The sequence below is a fragment of the Phocoena phocoena genome, chromosome 10, assembly GCF_963924675.1.
Source record: "Phocoena phocoena chromosome 10, mPhoPho1.1, whole genome shotgun sequence".
Lineage (NCBI taxonomy): Eukaryota > Metazoa > Chordata > Mammalia > Artiodactyla > Phocoenidae > Phocoena > Phocoena phocoena.
In genome coordinates, this window is record NC_089228.1 from 42,327,507 (window position 1) to 42,340,876 (window position 13,370).

Below are 13,370 nucleotides of genomic sequence, written 5' to 3' on the forward strand. Positions count from 1 at the left end.
ATAGAAAGTAGCAGAAGCTGAAGCAGCAGTGAAGGTGTGATGTCTGGCTATTGACCTTTTGGGGGAAATAAGAAGGCTAATGCCATGCTGCCTCGAATTTCTTCCTGTTTTCTGCATTTTAAAATCATTTGCCTTCCTCTTCAAAAGCAGATTTCCAGAGACAAATGGCCAGGTTATTGCTGACTTTTGACTGTGTAGGTAAGAAGACTACCTTGCATGTCCCACCTAATTCAGTCATTCATCCAGGCAATGTGAGGAAACACCAGGAAAACTCCCTCTTTTCATAGTTTCTTCCAAATTGTAACATTCCTGGTAACATCCATTGATTGAACTCTTTGGATTTTCTGGTCTACCTGAGACATGAATATCTCCTGTTCAGGGTCAGTGGGGATGGAATGCCTTGGGGTAGGATTGATTTTTCACCTTAGGACCATGGCCCTAGTGGGACAAGTACAGTTCTGGCTGCAGTTCTGTTGCAATAAGTTTTGACTTTGCTTTGTACAAAGTGTGCGTTTCTAACCCAAGAAAGAGTAGCAGAGAATCTAGAAAGGCAGGTTGGCTAGGAAGATAATGATCTATGGTGGAAAGCCTTTTGGGCATCTATTCCAGTGATCTAGACTTTGCCACTAACTTGCTTTGTGACTTTGAGTAAGTCAACCTCTCTAAACCTCATTTTACACGAAAATGCCTATCTTACCAGGTTATAGAAGTCACAGTAGATCTCGGATATAGAGACATTTAAACACTGAAAAATGGTCATGTTTAACTTTGGACTTTAAGACTTCTCTCTTTTACCATTTTGTAATATTTGATGTATTTTGATAGAGCTTTTCCCTCTCTGCAAAACATTAAATGAAAGAACAAAGGAAGTGGTAATTACATGCCGTACTTCATTGAAAAAATTGAACATGCTCAGGAAAATTGCTAACAGACAACTGTTTCTTTTTGAATATTAACAAAGAATGGGGAAAGAAAGTTAAAGGAGACTTTTGATAATAAAAAAATCCAAGAAATTAACAAAGATGTTGAATTTGTTTCTGAGAACAGAGGAATCAGAATCTCAGCCCTGCAGAGGACTTTAGCAATCAGCTGAATGTTCCCTCTTGTTTTATGGGTGAGGAAACAGGCCCATGGAGGGTAACTGTCTTGCCCCAAATCATGAGGTTAGTGAGCAGCAGGGTGGGGAGTAATTTCTGGCCTCTTGACTCCAAGCCCAGTCTTCGAAGATTCTGCTTATCATTAGTCTCCCATCTATCTCTAAAGGCCTCTAACAGATGCCTCGCCTGGCAGGCGGGGGCTGTGGACTTGTAGAGTCTCGTTTCCTTGGGCCCAGGTTCCTCCCAAGGCTCTTCTCTTGCATTGCCACTTACAGGGCCTGCCTGAGGTGAGTGGGATCAGCAGGGACCTGAAAGCAAAATGGCTCCCCTCCTTGAAGCCTGGTACAGTTGTAGTAACTGGTTCTCTCTTCTCCTTCCCTAACTCCTCTTTCAGATCCCTCTAAGCACTTTTGCTTTTAGTCCCTAAGAAAGCCACGCTCTTGCCTGGGTGATGTCATAGTGGCTGCATATCTGCACATAGCACAGTGTGGGGCCAGGTGCCATTTTCAGCCTTTGCTGGTTGGTCTCTGCCTAGCATGGGTGGGCTTTCCCTCAGAAAAAGCAGCGTGCTGGAACTTGGCCCTACAGGAAATGTTCCCCAGCAGATGCAGATTTTAGGGATTCAATCTTAGGGTGACCCTCCTGGCTGAAGCTTCACAGCCCTCCTGCTTCCTAAGTTAAGGCAGGATCAGTCTTCTGAATGGTGGCTGGTGTTCAGCCAGGGCCCCAGCTTAGAGCACAAAATGCTTAAGTTCAGGTCTGTGGTCTATGAACAGCACTGCACGTGGCCCACCCGAGAGTGCCATCTCTGGGTGACCATGTGTGGGCAAGAGATTCAAACAGTAAGTAAGCCAAGGTCACTGGTAGAAACATCAGCACCCTTCCCCCTTTTGTTTCTAGTTAATGGGCAAAGTTAATGATTGTAGTGAATAGTTAAAGCTAGGCTCTGGAATGAGAGCAGGCTTGGGAGTGTATCCTGTCTCCACTGCTTCCTAGCAGTATGAACATAGGGTAATCTTTCCATGCCTCAGTTTCCTCACCTCTAAAAGGGGGTGGGAAAGTGAGGACTTATCCTACAAGGTCGAGTAGCTACAAGGATAGAGCAGGATGAGGTGCGTCTAGCATACAGCCCAGTATAGTAGACCTTCAGTAAGAGTCAGGGCCCCGCTCCTCGTTGGGTGTGCCCTGCACTGTGGCAGCTGCCAAGCAGAAGGCATCTTGGAACCTACTCCTGACAGAGGCCAGGGGCAGTTCAGTGTCAGGTGAGATCATGCACCTGATTACAAAGGGTTCCATGTACTATAACACTTGTTGACAAACATTAATTGAGTAGCTAAATCAGTGATATATTGTTGCCTTTTTAAAGAGTTTCCTGCTGGGTTGCAGACTTCCTGGAAGGAGGAGTTAATGTAGGGAGATGGCCGCATAAGCAACAAGAGGATACCATCATTTAGACCTAGATAGGAAGTTAGCCAGCTCGCTAACCATTTTATGGAAATCAGCTTGAGTTTCATTTCTTTACCCATCTGTAGAAGAGGCTGGACCAGAGTTTGGAAGAGGTCAGCTAGTCCCTATGGTCTCTTCCCGAAAGGTTGTGTTTTTTGAGGGCCCTAGTGTGTGAGGTGGCCTGGTGGGTGCTGTGCTCCATTAAAGAGGAAGCCGCCAGCAGCAAAATGGCTCATAGAAAAAAGAATGCTCCTTCTTTCCCCCCCCCCCCCCAAAGAATGAGTATTATAGGCTCCCAGGAGCAGAAGCAAAGTCTGCTTAGAGTCCTTTTCTAAGGTTTTTAAAAAAGAGTCACAAAGTTTAGAGAACTAGGCCTCCCCACCTGAGAGATGAAGACATTAAAGCTAAGTTGAAGTGACCTCTCCTTAGGTCCATGAATTGTGTGCGAGGGAGCAGGAAGCAGAGCTCGTGTTTCCTGCTTGGTCATTCCTCCTGTCCCCCTCTTGCAAAACAAAAAAAGAAAGAAAGAAAGAAAAAGCAGCCATGTGCGGTGCTCAGAATGTGGTCTGTGGCGGCAAACAGAGCTGGTTTTGGATCCTGGCTTTATCTGATCTAGGGAATATTATTAAGACCCTCTATACCTCACTTTTTCCGTCTTTACAATGAATAATAAAAGCTACTATGCTAAGTTGTTGTGAGAATTTAGAGGGGCTGCTTTGTGTACCTCCTCAGTCTTAATGGGCATTCAGTTAATGATAGTGCCCATCTCCATTCCTATAGCAGCACTGCATGTTCTAGGCAAAATCTCAGATGCCCTTGGATTTCCTCATCTGTAAAGCAGAAGAGTTTGACTAAAATCTATTAGATGGTCTTTAAGGTTCCTTCCCACTCTAAAATTCTGACTCAGATAGTGATTGTTTTTTACCAGTTAATCTTATGCGTGGTCTTGTTTTAATATTTTTCTCATTGTTGCAACATATGATAAAGCACGCTCATGAAAAAGGATGAATGTGTTACCCAAACGAGTGGTAGTTTCTACTGATCCCCAGTGTTTGTGACATATGTCATCCTATATGTGGGTGTGTATTTTTTTTAATAGATCTAGAAAGCTAGGAGGTGGTAAACTGCCAGTTGTAGTACTGTAATAGTCAGTTGTAGTAAATGGAGGAACCGTTAGCCTACATGAGCTTCCAAATCCCCAAACTTTTTTCTGAAATGGAGACTCATTGTTAGGAATCTGAGTTTGCACATGAGTGGGTTTTATAGGAAGGTGGCTTTTATAGGAAGAAGGCAAATTTCGCTTACTGACCACTCGCTGGTTCCCTCAGTGAGTTTTAATATACATAGGATTTGGTTTGGGCATGTGATATCTTCCTTCCTTCCTCCCTCCTTCCCTCCCTCCCTCCCTTCCTTTCTTTTTTCCTGTTTTTTGTTAAAGGTTAAGTATGACAGAGACAGCAGGCAGGCAGAGGGAGACAGACCCTGTTGTGGAGAGAGACACAATGTAGACTCCTTGGTAAAGATCTTCTAGCACAGGCCAGCAGCTCTGCCTGTCTGGACACCTTCCTTGCCTGGCAAGGTGTGATGCAGAGGGTAAGACAAGGCACCTTTCCTTTGGACCACACCCTTACCTTTTGGAAAGAGTTGAGTGACTCATTCTGGGTTTTTATGAAACATTTCAAACATAGTGATTCATGGTTCATTCTCTCTTTCTGAGAATCATCTAAAAATAGGTATGAAATTTACAATCCTTTTGGATCCTTACACAAATTAAGAGAATTGTAACTCAGATAAATTCATTTTTTGCTAGATCAGATTTATTTCCAGAGCTTCCAGGGAATGGGCCATTTATTCATCTGTAAAGCTGTAGGGCTGGTTTGTGAATACTTGAAGTCCATCACCCTAAAACTTGAGAAGTTCTGAATCTATACAGTTCCAAGATCTGCTTGTATGTGTGCATGAATGCATGTGTGGATGTGAGAATGTGAGTGGGTGTGCTGTTTTAGGAAAGTAATCTTCACAAAGTCCTTTGAGATGCCTTTAAGGACTTGGTTTTAGATCTAGCTGAGCCACCCATGACTTTAGTGTAGTATCTTGTCTCAGGAAAGCAGCTGGCAATCTGAGAAGATCTGGGATTCTTGGGACATTCGCTGGATTGAGAACAGTGGGTTTTGGGGGTTCTGATACATCCAGTACTGAACTTTTATGTGGTCATGCCTTTGAACCTTGTTCATGAAGCACGGACTTTTGGTCAACTTTCTTAGGCCAGGTTTATAAGGTTTTGCCCCTCACTCAACAAGTAATGATTAACTACAGTCCCTGTAGCTGGATTCTGCCCATCACTAATTGTCAACACTAGGCTAGGAGGCTAGGCTGGCCAACAACCATCTATGGGCCATAGTGGAATGGGGCCTCTGAGCTTCGCCTTAGAATCACCACTTTCAAACCCTTTCAGTTGCCCAGCCATGGATAGGCAGCATGGGAATTGAGTCATAAGTGATGTATTGCAAGGCCAATCCAGAACCCCAATCCCTGGGGCTCACAGGACTCTAGATGGAACTTCACCAAATACATTTTTGTCTGCTTATCTGGATTAGTGGAAGGGCCTGACTGTGGTCAGGCATAATGAAGCACGTGTGTTATAGGTGAATCTGGAGGCAGTTCTCTGGACCAGAAGCAGTGGCGTTTTTTGGAAGTTAGCACTAATTTCAGTCATTTCTTGGTTTTTGCTTCTGAAACTCTAAGAAGGAAGACTAGATGGTTTTCTTAGACTTCCAACACCCTACTCCCCACAGAGCTCAGGTTGTCATTCTGGACGCCATCTCTGCCTTATCATCAGGATCACCTTCTCTAGGGAGCTCCAGAGCACCTCTGATCCTGCGCATCTCTTTCTCCTATAGTTTTACCAGATTGGGAGCTGGGAGAGGGAAGGGCAGGGCCTGACCAGGGCAGCACACACACATTATTGTCATCCCTGGGTGTGAGGGCCCTGCACAGTTCCTTGTGTTTAGCGGCTGTTTCATGCATGTCTTTTTGAGTTGAATTGAAGAGAGGGGGCTTGAGAAAGCAAACAGGGCAAGGGCATGGGATGGGAAACTGGAGGAGGCTGCCCCACTGTGGTACGAGCGGGCTGGCAAGAGTGGTATTGAGGCTTCTGGGACCGACCAACCTCCCTGTGGACCTGCCCCAGAGGCTGAGCAGCCAGTTCTGCGCACCTCCTCTCACGCAAGGACTCATGTCAGGAGTGGGTCCTTGGCAAAGAGCCTCAACCCCAAGGATTGGAATTTCCCTAATTCGAAAAGGAAAAGTAGTCAATATTTTCCTTTTCTGTTTTTGTTACTAGGGACAGAGTGAAGGGAGTTTGTACAGTTTGTTTCAAGGTGGGTTTTCCCCCATATTCCTCAGATTTTCAGTTGGCTAATGTAAGGAAAGCTACTTCCATTGCTTTTGGGGGAGCTGGGGTTAAGTACCTTTTTAAGAGCAGCGTCGCTTCCTTGGTTTTGATTGGACTGTTTGAAACTGCAGCGTGGATTGGAACATGCTCTTCAGTTCAGCCCTTAGTGTCTGGCTCTGCCAGACACCCTTGGCTGGGTTCTTTCCCAGATCACAGGCTCTCACTCACCAGTGAGGGCCAGTGGGAAAACACAGCTCCTCTGTCCACCCTTTGGTCTCACGTGGTCTGAGTGTGGAACATCTGGAAACTTGAGTAAGAGTCACAGTCCACCTATTTCACAATCCTATTGGGGGCACCCTTTGCCGTCTAAAGTATGACCACAGCCCTGAAAGTAATCAAACAAGGGCTCCAAGAGGTGGGCCAGGGAACACAAAGCTCATGGCATTTTACTCCTGTATTCATGTAATGAACACAGATAGTACGTGGCTACTATGTGCCAGGCACTGGCTAATGAAAAGACAGGGCTCCCAGCCCTCAAGGACTGTGTGGTAGGAGAACATAGCTGGTGTTCCCTAAAGGTCAGTTACCTAAAATGAATACCTTTCTTTTACAAACAAATCTAACAAGATTTAGTTTTATTGCCTCTTCCTGTCTTAAGTACAATAACCATCCATTTCTTCGGAATGATTTTGAGTCATTACCAGAACATCAATTAATGGAGTGTGTTAGGTAATGTCCTCAGGGGTACAGAGAATCACTGGGCTCTCGGCCTCACACCAACTGGCCTGTGCACCACAGGCCAGTTGGTGTGAGGCCGAGAGCCCAGTGATTCTCTGTACCCCCTGAGGACATTACCTAACACACTCCATTAATTGATGTTCCTGGTAATGACTCAAAATCATTCCGAAGAAATGGATGGTTATTGTACTTAAGACAGGAAGAGCTATAATATCCCTTTTTTGTTGTTTTTTGTTTTACTTTTTAATATTTCCAGTTTAACCATCCAAATTGTTAAAATGTGTTTCTGCTTAGGAATAAGCCACAGTTACCTGGGAAATTTGCTTATGTGGAAGGGCCTATTCCTCAGGAAAACCACACGTGTGAAACACAACTCAAGTTTAGTCGACTCATTGCCATATGTACAATCAAGAATGAGCAACTGTCAGAGGACAGATAGAATACAGTCAGCTACTCTGAAGATACACCATGAGCATAATATGATCACTGGAAGTATATAAACAAGAGCATTGCTCTAAAATTTATTTTCAGTGATTATCCATTTCTGAAAACCACACAGTTTATGATAATTGAAGAACAATGGAGTACACAGGTTGTGGTGAGATGACCCTCAGGCAGCAGATGACAGGAGGATACACTGCCACTGACGGGGGTTGGGGTGGGGTGAGTCGTCACTGACCATCTAGGTCACACTGAGCTGTTCTGCAGGGGAAGCAGGCAGACCTCGGAGATGTTGCAGGTTCAGTTCCAGACCATCGCAATAAAGTGAGAATTGCAATAAAGCAAGTCACATGAATTTTCTTTTTTACAATAAAGCAAATCACATGCATATAAAAGTTATGTTTCTACTGTAGTCTACTGGGTGTGCAATAGCATCATGTCTAAAAAACAACATACCTTATTTGTTTGTTTGCTTTTGTTTTTTGGCTGTGCCACATGGTTTTCGGGATCTTACTTCCCTGACCAGGGATCGAACCCGAGCCCATGGCAGTGAAAGCGCCAAGTCCTAACACCAGACTGCCAGGGAATTCCCATATACCTTATTTTAAAAATACGTTAATGCTCAAAAATACTAACCATCATCTGAGCCTTCAGCAAAAGCTGTTGGAGAGTCTTGCCTTGATGGCTGCAGACTAGTCAGGGTGGCGCTGAAGGCTGAGGTGGCAAAATAAGACAGCAGTGAAATTCGTGGCATTGATTGACTCTTCCTTTCAAGAACAGTTTCTCCATAGCGTGCAATGCCGTTTGATAGCATTTTACATGTAGTAGACCGTCTTTCAGAATTGGACTCAATCCTCTCAAACCCTGCCGCTGCTTTATCAACTAAGTTTATGTACTATTCTAAGTCCTTTGTTGTCATTTCAACAATCTGCACAGCATCTTCACCAGGAGTAGATTCTATCTCAAGAAACCACTTTCTTTGTTCATTCATAATAAGCAGCTCCTTATCCATGCAAGTTTTATCAGGAGGTTGCAGCAGTTCAGTCACATTTTCAGGCTCTACTTCTAATTCTACTTCTCTTGCTGTTTCCACCACATCTGCAGTGACTTCCTCGAGGCACTGAAGTCTTGAACCCCTCAAAGCCATACATGAGGGTTAGAATCACCTTCTTCCAAACTCCTGTTAATGTTGATATTTTGACCTCTTCCCACCAGTCACAAATGTTCTTTTTTTTTTTACATCTTTATTGGAGTATAATTGCTTTACAATGGTGTGTTAGTTTCTGCTTTATCACAAAGTGAATCAGAGAGTGGCATGGACAAATGTTCTTAATGGCATCTAGAATGGCACATCTTTGCAGAAGGTTTTCAATTGACTTTGCCCAGATCCATCAGAGAAATCACTGCTTATGGCAGCTGTAGTCTTATGAAATGTATTTCTTAAATAAGACTTGACAGTCAGAATGCCTTTTTGATCTGTGGGCTGTAGAATGAATGTTGGGTTGGCAGACATGAAAAAAACATTAATCTAGTTGTACATCTCCCTCAGAGCTCTTGGGTGACCAGGTGCATTGTCAATGAGCAGTACTATTTTGAAAGGAATATTTTTTTTCTGAGCAGTAGGTCTCAACAATGGGCTTAAAATAGTAAACCATGTTATAAACAGATGTGCTGTCATCTAGACTTCGTTTCCATTTATAGAGCACCGGCAGGAGTAGATTGTGCATGATTCTTAAGGGCCTTAGGATTTTCACAATGGTAAATGAGCATTGGCTTCAACTTCGAGTCACCAGCTGCATTAGAAAGTCCGCCTGTCCTTTGAAGTTTTGAAGCCAGGTAGTGACTTCTCTCAAGCTATGGAAGTCCTAGATGGCATCTTCTTCCATTAGAAGGCTGTTTTGTCTACATTGGAAATTTGTTCTTTAGTGTAGCCACCTTTCATGAATTATCTTAGCTAGATCTTCTGGATAACTTGCTAGTGTAGCTTCCATGTCAGCACTTGCTGCTTCACCTTGCACTTTCATGTTATGGAGATCGCTGCTTTCCTTAAACTTCATGAACCAAACTCTGCTAATAAGCTCAGACTTTTCTTCTGCAACTTCCTCACTTCTCAAAGCCTTCACAGAATTGAAGAGAGTTAGGGCTATGCTCTGAGTTAGGCTTTGGCTTAAGGGAATATTATGGCTGGTTTGATCTTCTGTCCAGACCACGAAAACTTTCTCCACATCAGCAATAAAGCTGTTTCGCTTCCTTATCATTCATTCACTGGAGTAGCACTTTTAATTTCCTTCAAGAACTTTTCCTTTGCATTCATAACTTGGCTAACTATTTGGTGCAAGAAGCATAGCTTTTTGGACTGTCTCAGCTTTTGAAATGCCTTCCTCACTAAGCTTAATCAAATAGTAACGTCAAAGATTGCTGATTGCAGATCACATAACAATATAATAACAATGAAAACGTTTGAAATATTGCGAGGATTACCAAAATGTGACAGAGACAAATGCTGTTGGAAAAATGGCACCAATAGACTTGCTCAGCACAGGGCTGCCGCAGACCTTCAATTTGTAAAAAAGTAGTATCTGCGAAGCGTAATAAAGTGAAGAGAAATAAAACGAGGTGTGCCTGTATTTATTTGGTGGGTGACAACTACCTAGAACCAGCAAACTTCTGTAAAGAGCCAGAGGAAATACTTTAGGCTAATGGGTCTTTCCATCACAACTATTCAACCCTGCAAAAAAGATATAGAGAATATAATATGTGTAATCGAATAGTATGGCTGTGGTCCAATAAAACTATTGGTTTAGAACTTAAATAGCAATCGTGGGGACATAGATGATATGCATACAAATCAGTATGGCAGCAGGAAAAAGAATGCTTGCATTTGGAGGTTGTCAAAATGTTGAGCTTCCATCAGCTTTTGAATCATAATGGGATTTCAGCTTTTCGTTTGTTTGGTTTTGTTTGTACAGAGTTTAGAATTTTAGAATTTGCTTGCCATAGGTCAGGTCCCAGATGTCCCCAGTTTTCAGTCTCCTGCTGTCCTTCTCTTTGGTGCTTCAGAAGGTATCCCTGCATCTTTTAATGCCTCTAGGTTGTCCCTGGCAACACTAATTGCCACTGTCTTGTGAAGAGCACAAGGTTGCTCTATTGGAAAATTCTGGTTAAATGTGATAGTCACTCTGAGTATTTGTTTAGTCAGTGTTCCTTTGGACAAGCACACAGTACACATTTAACTGCCTTTCAGCCATTAATTCTCTGCCACCATGGGAGGGGAGGCCTTGGCCTTATTCTTTCATTATTAGTCCGTACAAGTTTTGATTCCAGAATGTCTGTCATTTGAGTAGTAGTTACTGATCTGCCCTCTCAGCTTTCTGGACACATCCTTACTTTTTATGACGCTACTGTAGTCACTTCAGATCCTCTTTCTTCGTTGGGGGTGAGGGCAGTGGAGGAAGGAGGAAAATTGGGCAAAGGGTAAGGATAACCCAGTACAACCGTTGAAAGCTTGCCCTTCCCCTTCAGAGCTGCAGTCTTCAGAAAAGCACACAGAGCCAGTGCTGCTTTTGAGTGATTTCCTCTGCTGTGAAGTGATTTGAGTTCTCAAAAGACTGAGATGTTGCTTGCCTGCATCATAGACTGTGCTCCGGGTGGTTTTCCCATGGCCCCTACATCTGAGACAGAACTGGAGCCATCGCGGTTTCTGAGAAACCTGGTTGGTGAAACGACAGGCCCCAGAGTTTAAGATAAAGAACTGGAGCAGGGGAATCTGGACTGACATGTCTTGCAGCATGTGCCGTGGACAGAGAGACTTCAGTTATCGCGTCGTAGTGATTTCATTGCTCTCTCCAGAGACTCAGCTGCAGCTGTGAGGAAGAAAGGACGCGTTGCTCAGCCCTTGCTTCTGAAGTAACTGACGTCTTTCCTAGAGAGAAGACGTGCACACCGCCTGTGATGTGTGCAGGGTCTTGCGGTCGACAGCACGAGTAACAGGCACCTCCAACTCCTTCGACCCTCACTCCAACTGTGAGGAGGGGGCTGGGGCTGGAATGTGGGTGTTTTCCTAGGTCAGGAGACCAGAACTCACGAAGCCCCACAAGCAGGTGGTGCGGAAACATCTCTGGACTCATTGTCCAACACTCCTATGCTTTGCCCTATCACCATGAGTAGAGCAGAACTCATTCCTGGAAAATAAACCATTTTGGCCATAGGGCTAAAAACCCTAGCTTGTTTCAAGAACATTCCCCATCCTAGTGAGTGTTTTGCCTTTATTATTGGCTGATGCAGTGCAGTAAGTTAGAAGGTCTTCATGGTTGCAGCTTAACCCTAGTCCTAGGTTACCACTACTTTCCTCCTACTCAATCCCAACCAGCCTCAACACGAGTCTCTGGGTTTGTCCACGGTGTAGAGGCAGCAGTGTTACTGATGAAGAGAGTTTTCCCAGAGGGCCTGATGCTCCCCCTCCCGCCCCTTTGTCTTTTAGGTCAAAATTTGAACATATCTGTTAGTCCGCCTCCCAGCTGGTGTGCTGTGTGTGCTGCTGCTGCTCCGGCTGACCTGAGGCGAGGCATTTGCCCTTTGAAGCCTCCCCTTTCTTTATCTGTCACGTGAAGGCTTTGGACAAGGTGGCCCTGTTTTAGCTTTCAGAAGTAGGGACAAGAACTCACACTGGAAATGAACAGAAGGTTTAGGCAGCTTTTCTGCAAGAAGTTTGCACATAGATACTCATGGCTCGCTTTGGAAAGGTAATTTTGTCAAGTCTCCTTGATGACAAGACCACACCAAATTTCTGGGTTCTTTCTTCTCTCTTCCAGATGCCAGTATGGACAGAATAGCTTATGATGCTTATCCCCGCCCACCACTTCCGAGACATTGAGCGGAAGCCAGAATACCTCCAGCCAGAGAAGTGCGTCCCACCTCCCCACCCCAGTCCTGTGGGAACCATGTGGTTTATCCGTGATGGCTGTGGCATCGCCTGTGCCGTTGTCACCTGGTTTCTGGTCCTCTATGCGGAGTTTGTGGTCCTCTTTGTCATGCTGATTCCATCCCGAGACTACGTGTACAGCATCATCAATGGAATTATGTTCAACCTGCTGGCCTTCTTGGCCCTGGCTTCCCACTGCCGGGCCATGTTGACGGACCCCGTGAGTATGTCTGGGCTTGTTTTGACCAGCCCACACTCTCCTTCTCTGGCCCTGGCATGGCCGCAGCCTGCATGTGCCCCCTGACCTTGGGAATGTGGAGAATAGGAGGGCCAGGGCTGGGGTGGGAAAGTGGACTCAGGCCCCACCAAGGGGACCCCATCTGTACCACAGCCTGTCCTGGTTGAATGATGCTTTCTGTATGTAGGTGTCTGCATTAATTGAGCCTACCATGGGAGGAGTTTGATCTAGAGGAGGCTTAGCCTCTAGTTAGAAAGGCACAGTGAGAAAACCACGAGGCTGGGGTCAGATGATCCGAGTGGAAGGCATGCTGGGGGTTGGATCAGGATGGGGCCTCCCAGTGAAGATAGGACTGGAGCCAGGTGAAGCTGAAATTAAAGCCCTATCCAGTTCCAGGAACCTGCACAACAGTGGCCTTTACCTTGTTTGGGCGAGGCTCATCTTTCCCTGAAAAGCTGGATAAGCCTGTTTCAGGCCCTAGCAAGTGCCTCTTGGTTGAGTATCTGTGGGTAAAGCCGTGGTTTTCTGCCCAATGACTTAGGTAAATATACCAAGCTGTGCAAGTGGCTGTTGAGTATTAAAGTCTCCATTCCTGCTCGTTATCTCGTATGGGAAAAGTGAGAGAGAGTGTTATTTGATAAAGACTTCCTATGGCTTAATTGTTTCAGTACGTGGGACAAGTGTGTTTAAATTAAGAAAGGGAAAGCACTGCAAGTGGCAATGCACTGGCCACACAGATTTCGTTTCTGTGAGTCCCGGGGAAAGCACAGTAAAAATGCTGGGTCCTGAGCTAGTTCCCTTCTCAGAGGGCTCCATTTCCTGCCGGTTCAGGTGGTGGATTGTTAATCCATCCCTAGGGAAAGCCACTTTCCCGGCTCAATCACGAGCCAGTGACCGGCCCATATGGCACCTCTTCTCATGCACGTGCCTGGAGAGATCGCACACACTGGCAGGCAGGGGCCTGCTGGCCCAGTGTTAGAGCTGCTCGTAGGATTGTTGAACAGCTGTCACCTGAAGGAAATGAAGTACATGGTTATAAGTGCCCTGAAACACAGGGCATAAACAGTTTTCCTCAGCAGCATCAATTTGATCATA

The 13,370-nt window shown here is 45.0% G+C and overlaps 1 protein-coding gene across 5 annotated transcripts in view; it reads left to right on the plus strand.

Annotated features, from left to right (window-relative positions):
* Window positions 1-13,370, plus strand: part of ZDHHC3 (zinc finger DHHC-type palmitoyltransferase 3) — a 53,227-nt gene that overhangs the window by 3,823 nt on the left and 36,034 nt on the right. For 3 of the 5 annotated variants that reach the window (XM_065885348.1, XM_065885351.1, XM_065885352.1), the window contains exon 1: window positions 11,952-12,257. In XM_065885348.1, coding sequence (XP_065741420.1) covers window positions 11,952-12,257 — 306 coding nt within the window. Of the gene's footprint in view, window positions 1-11,927; window positions 12,262-12,671; window positions 12,770-13,370 lie in introns of those variants that run through there. The other 2 variants (XM_065885350.1, XM_065885353.1) reach the window with 2 other exon arrangements.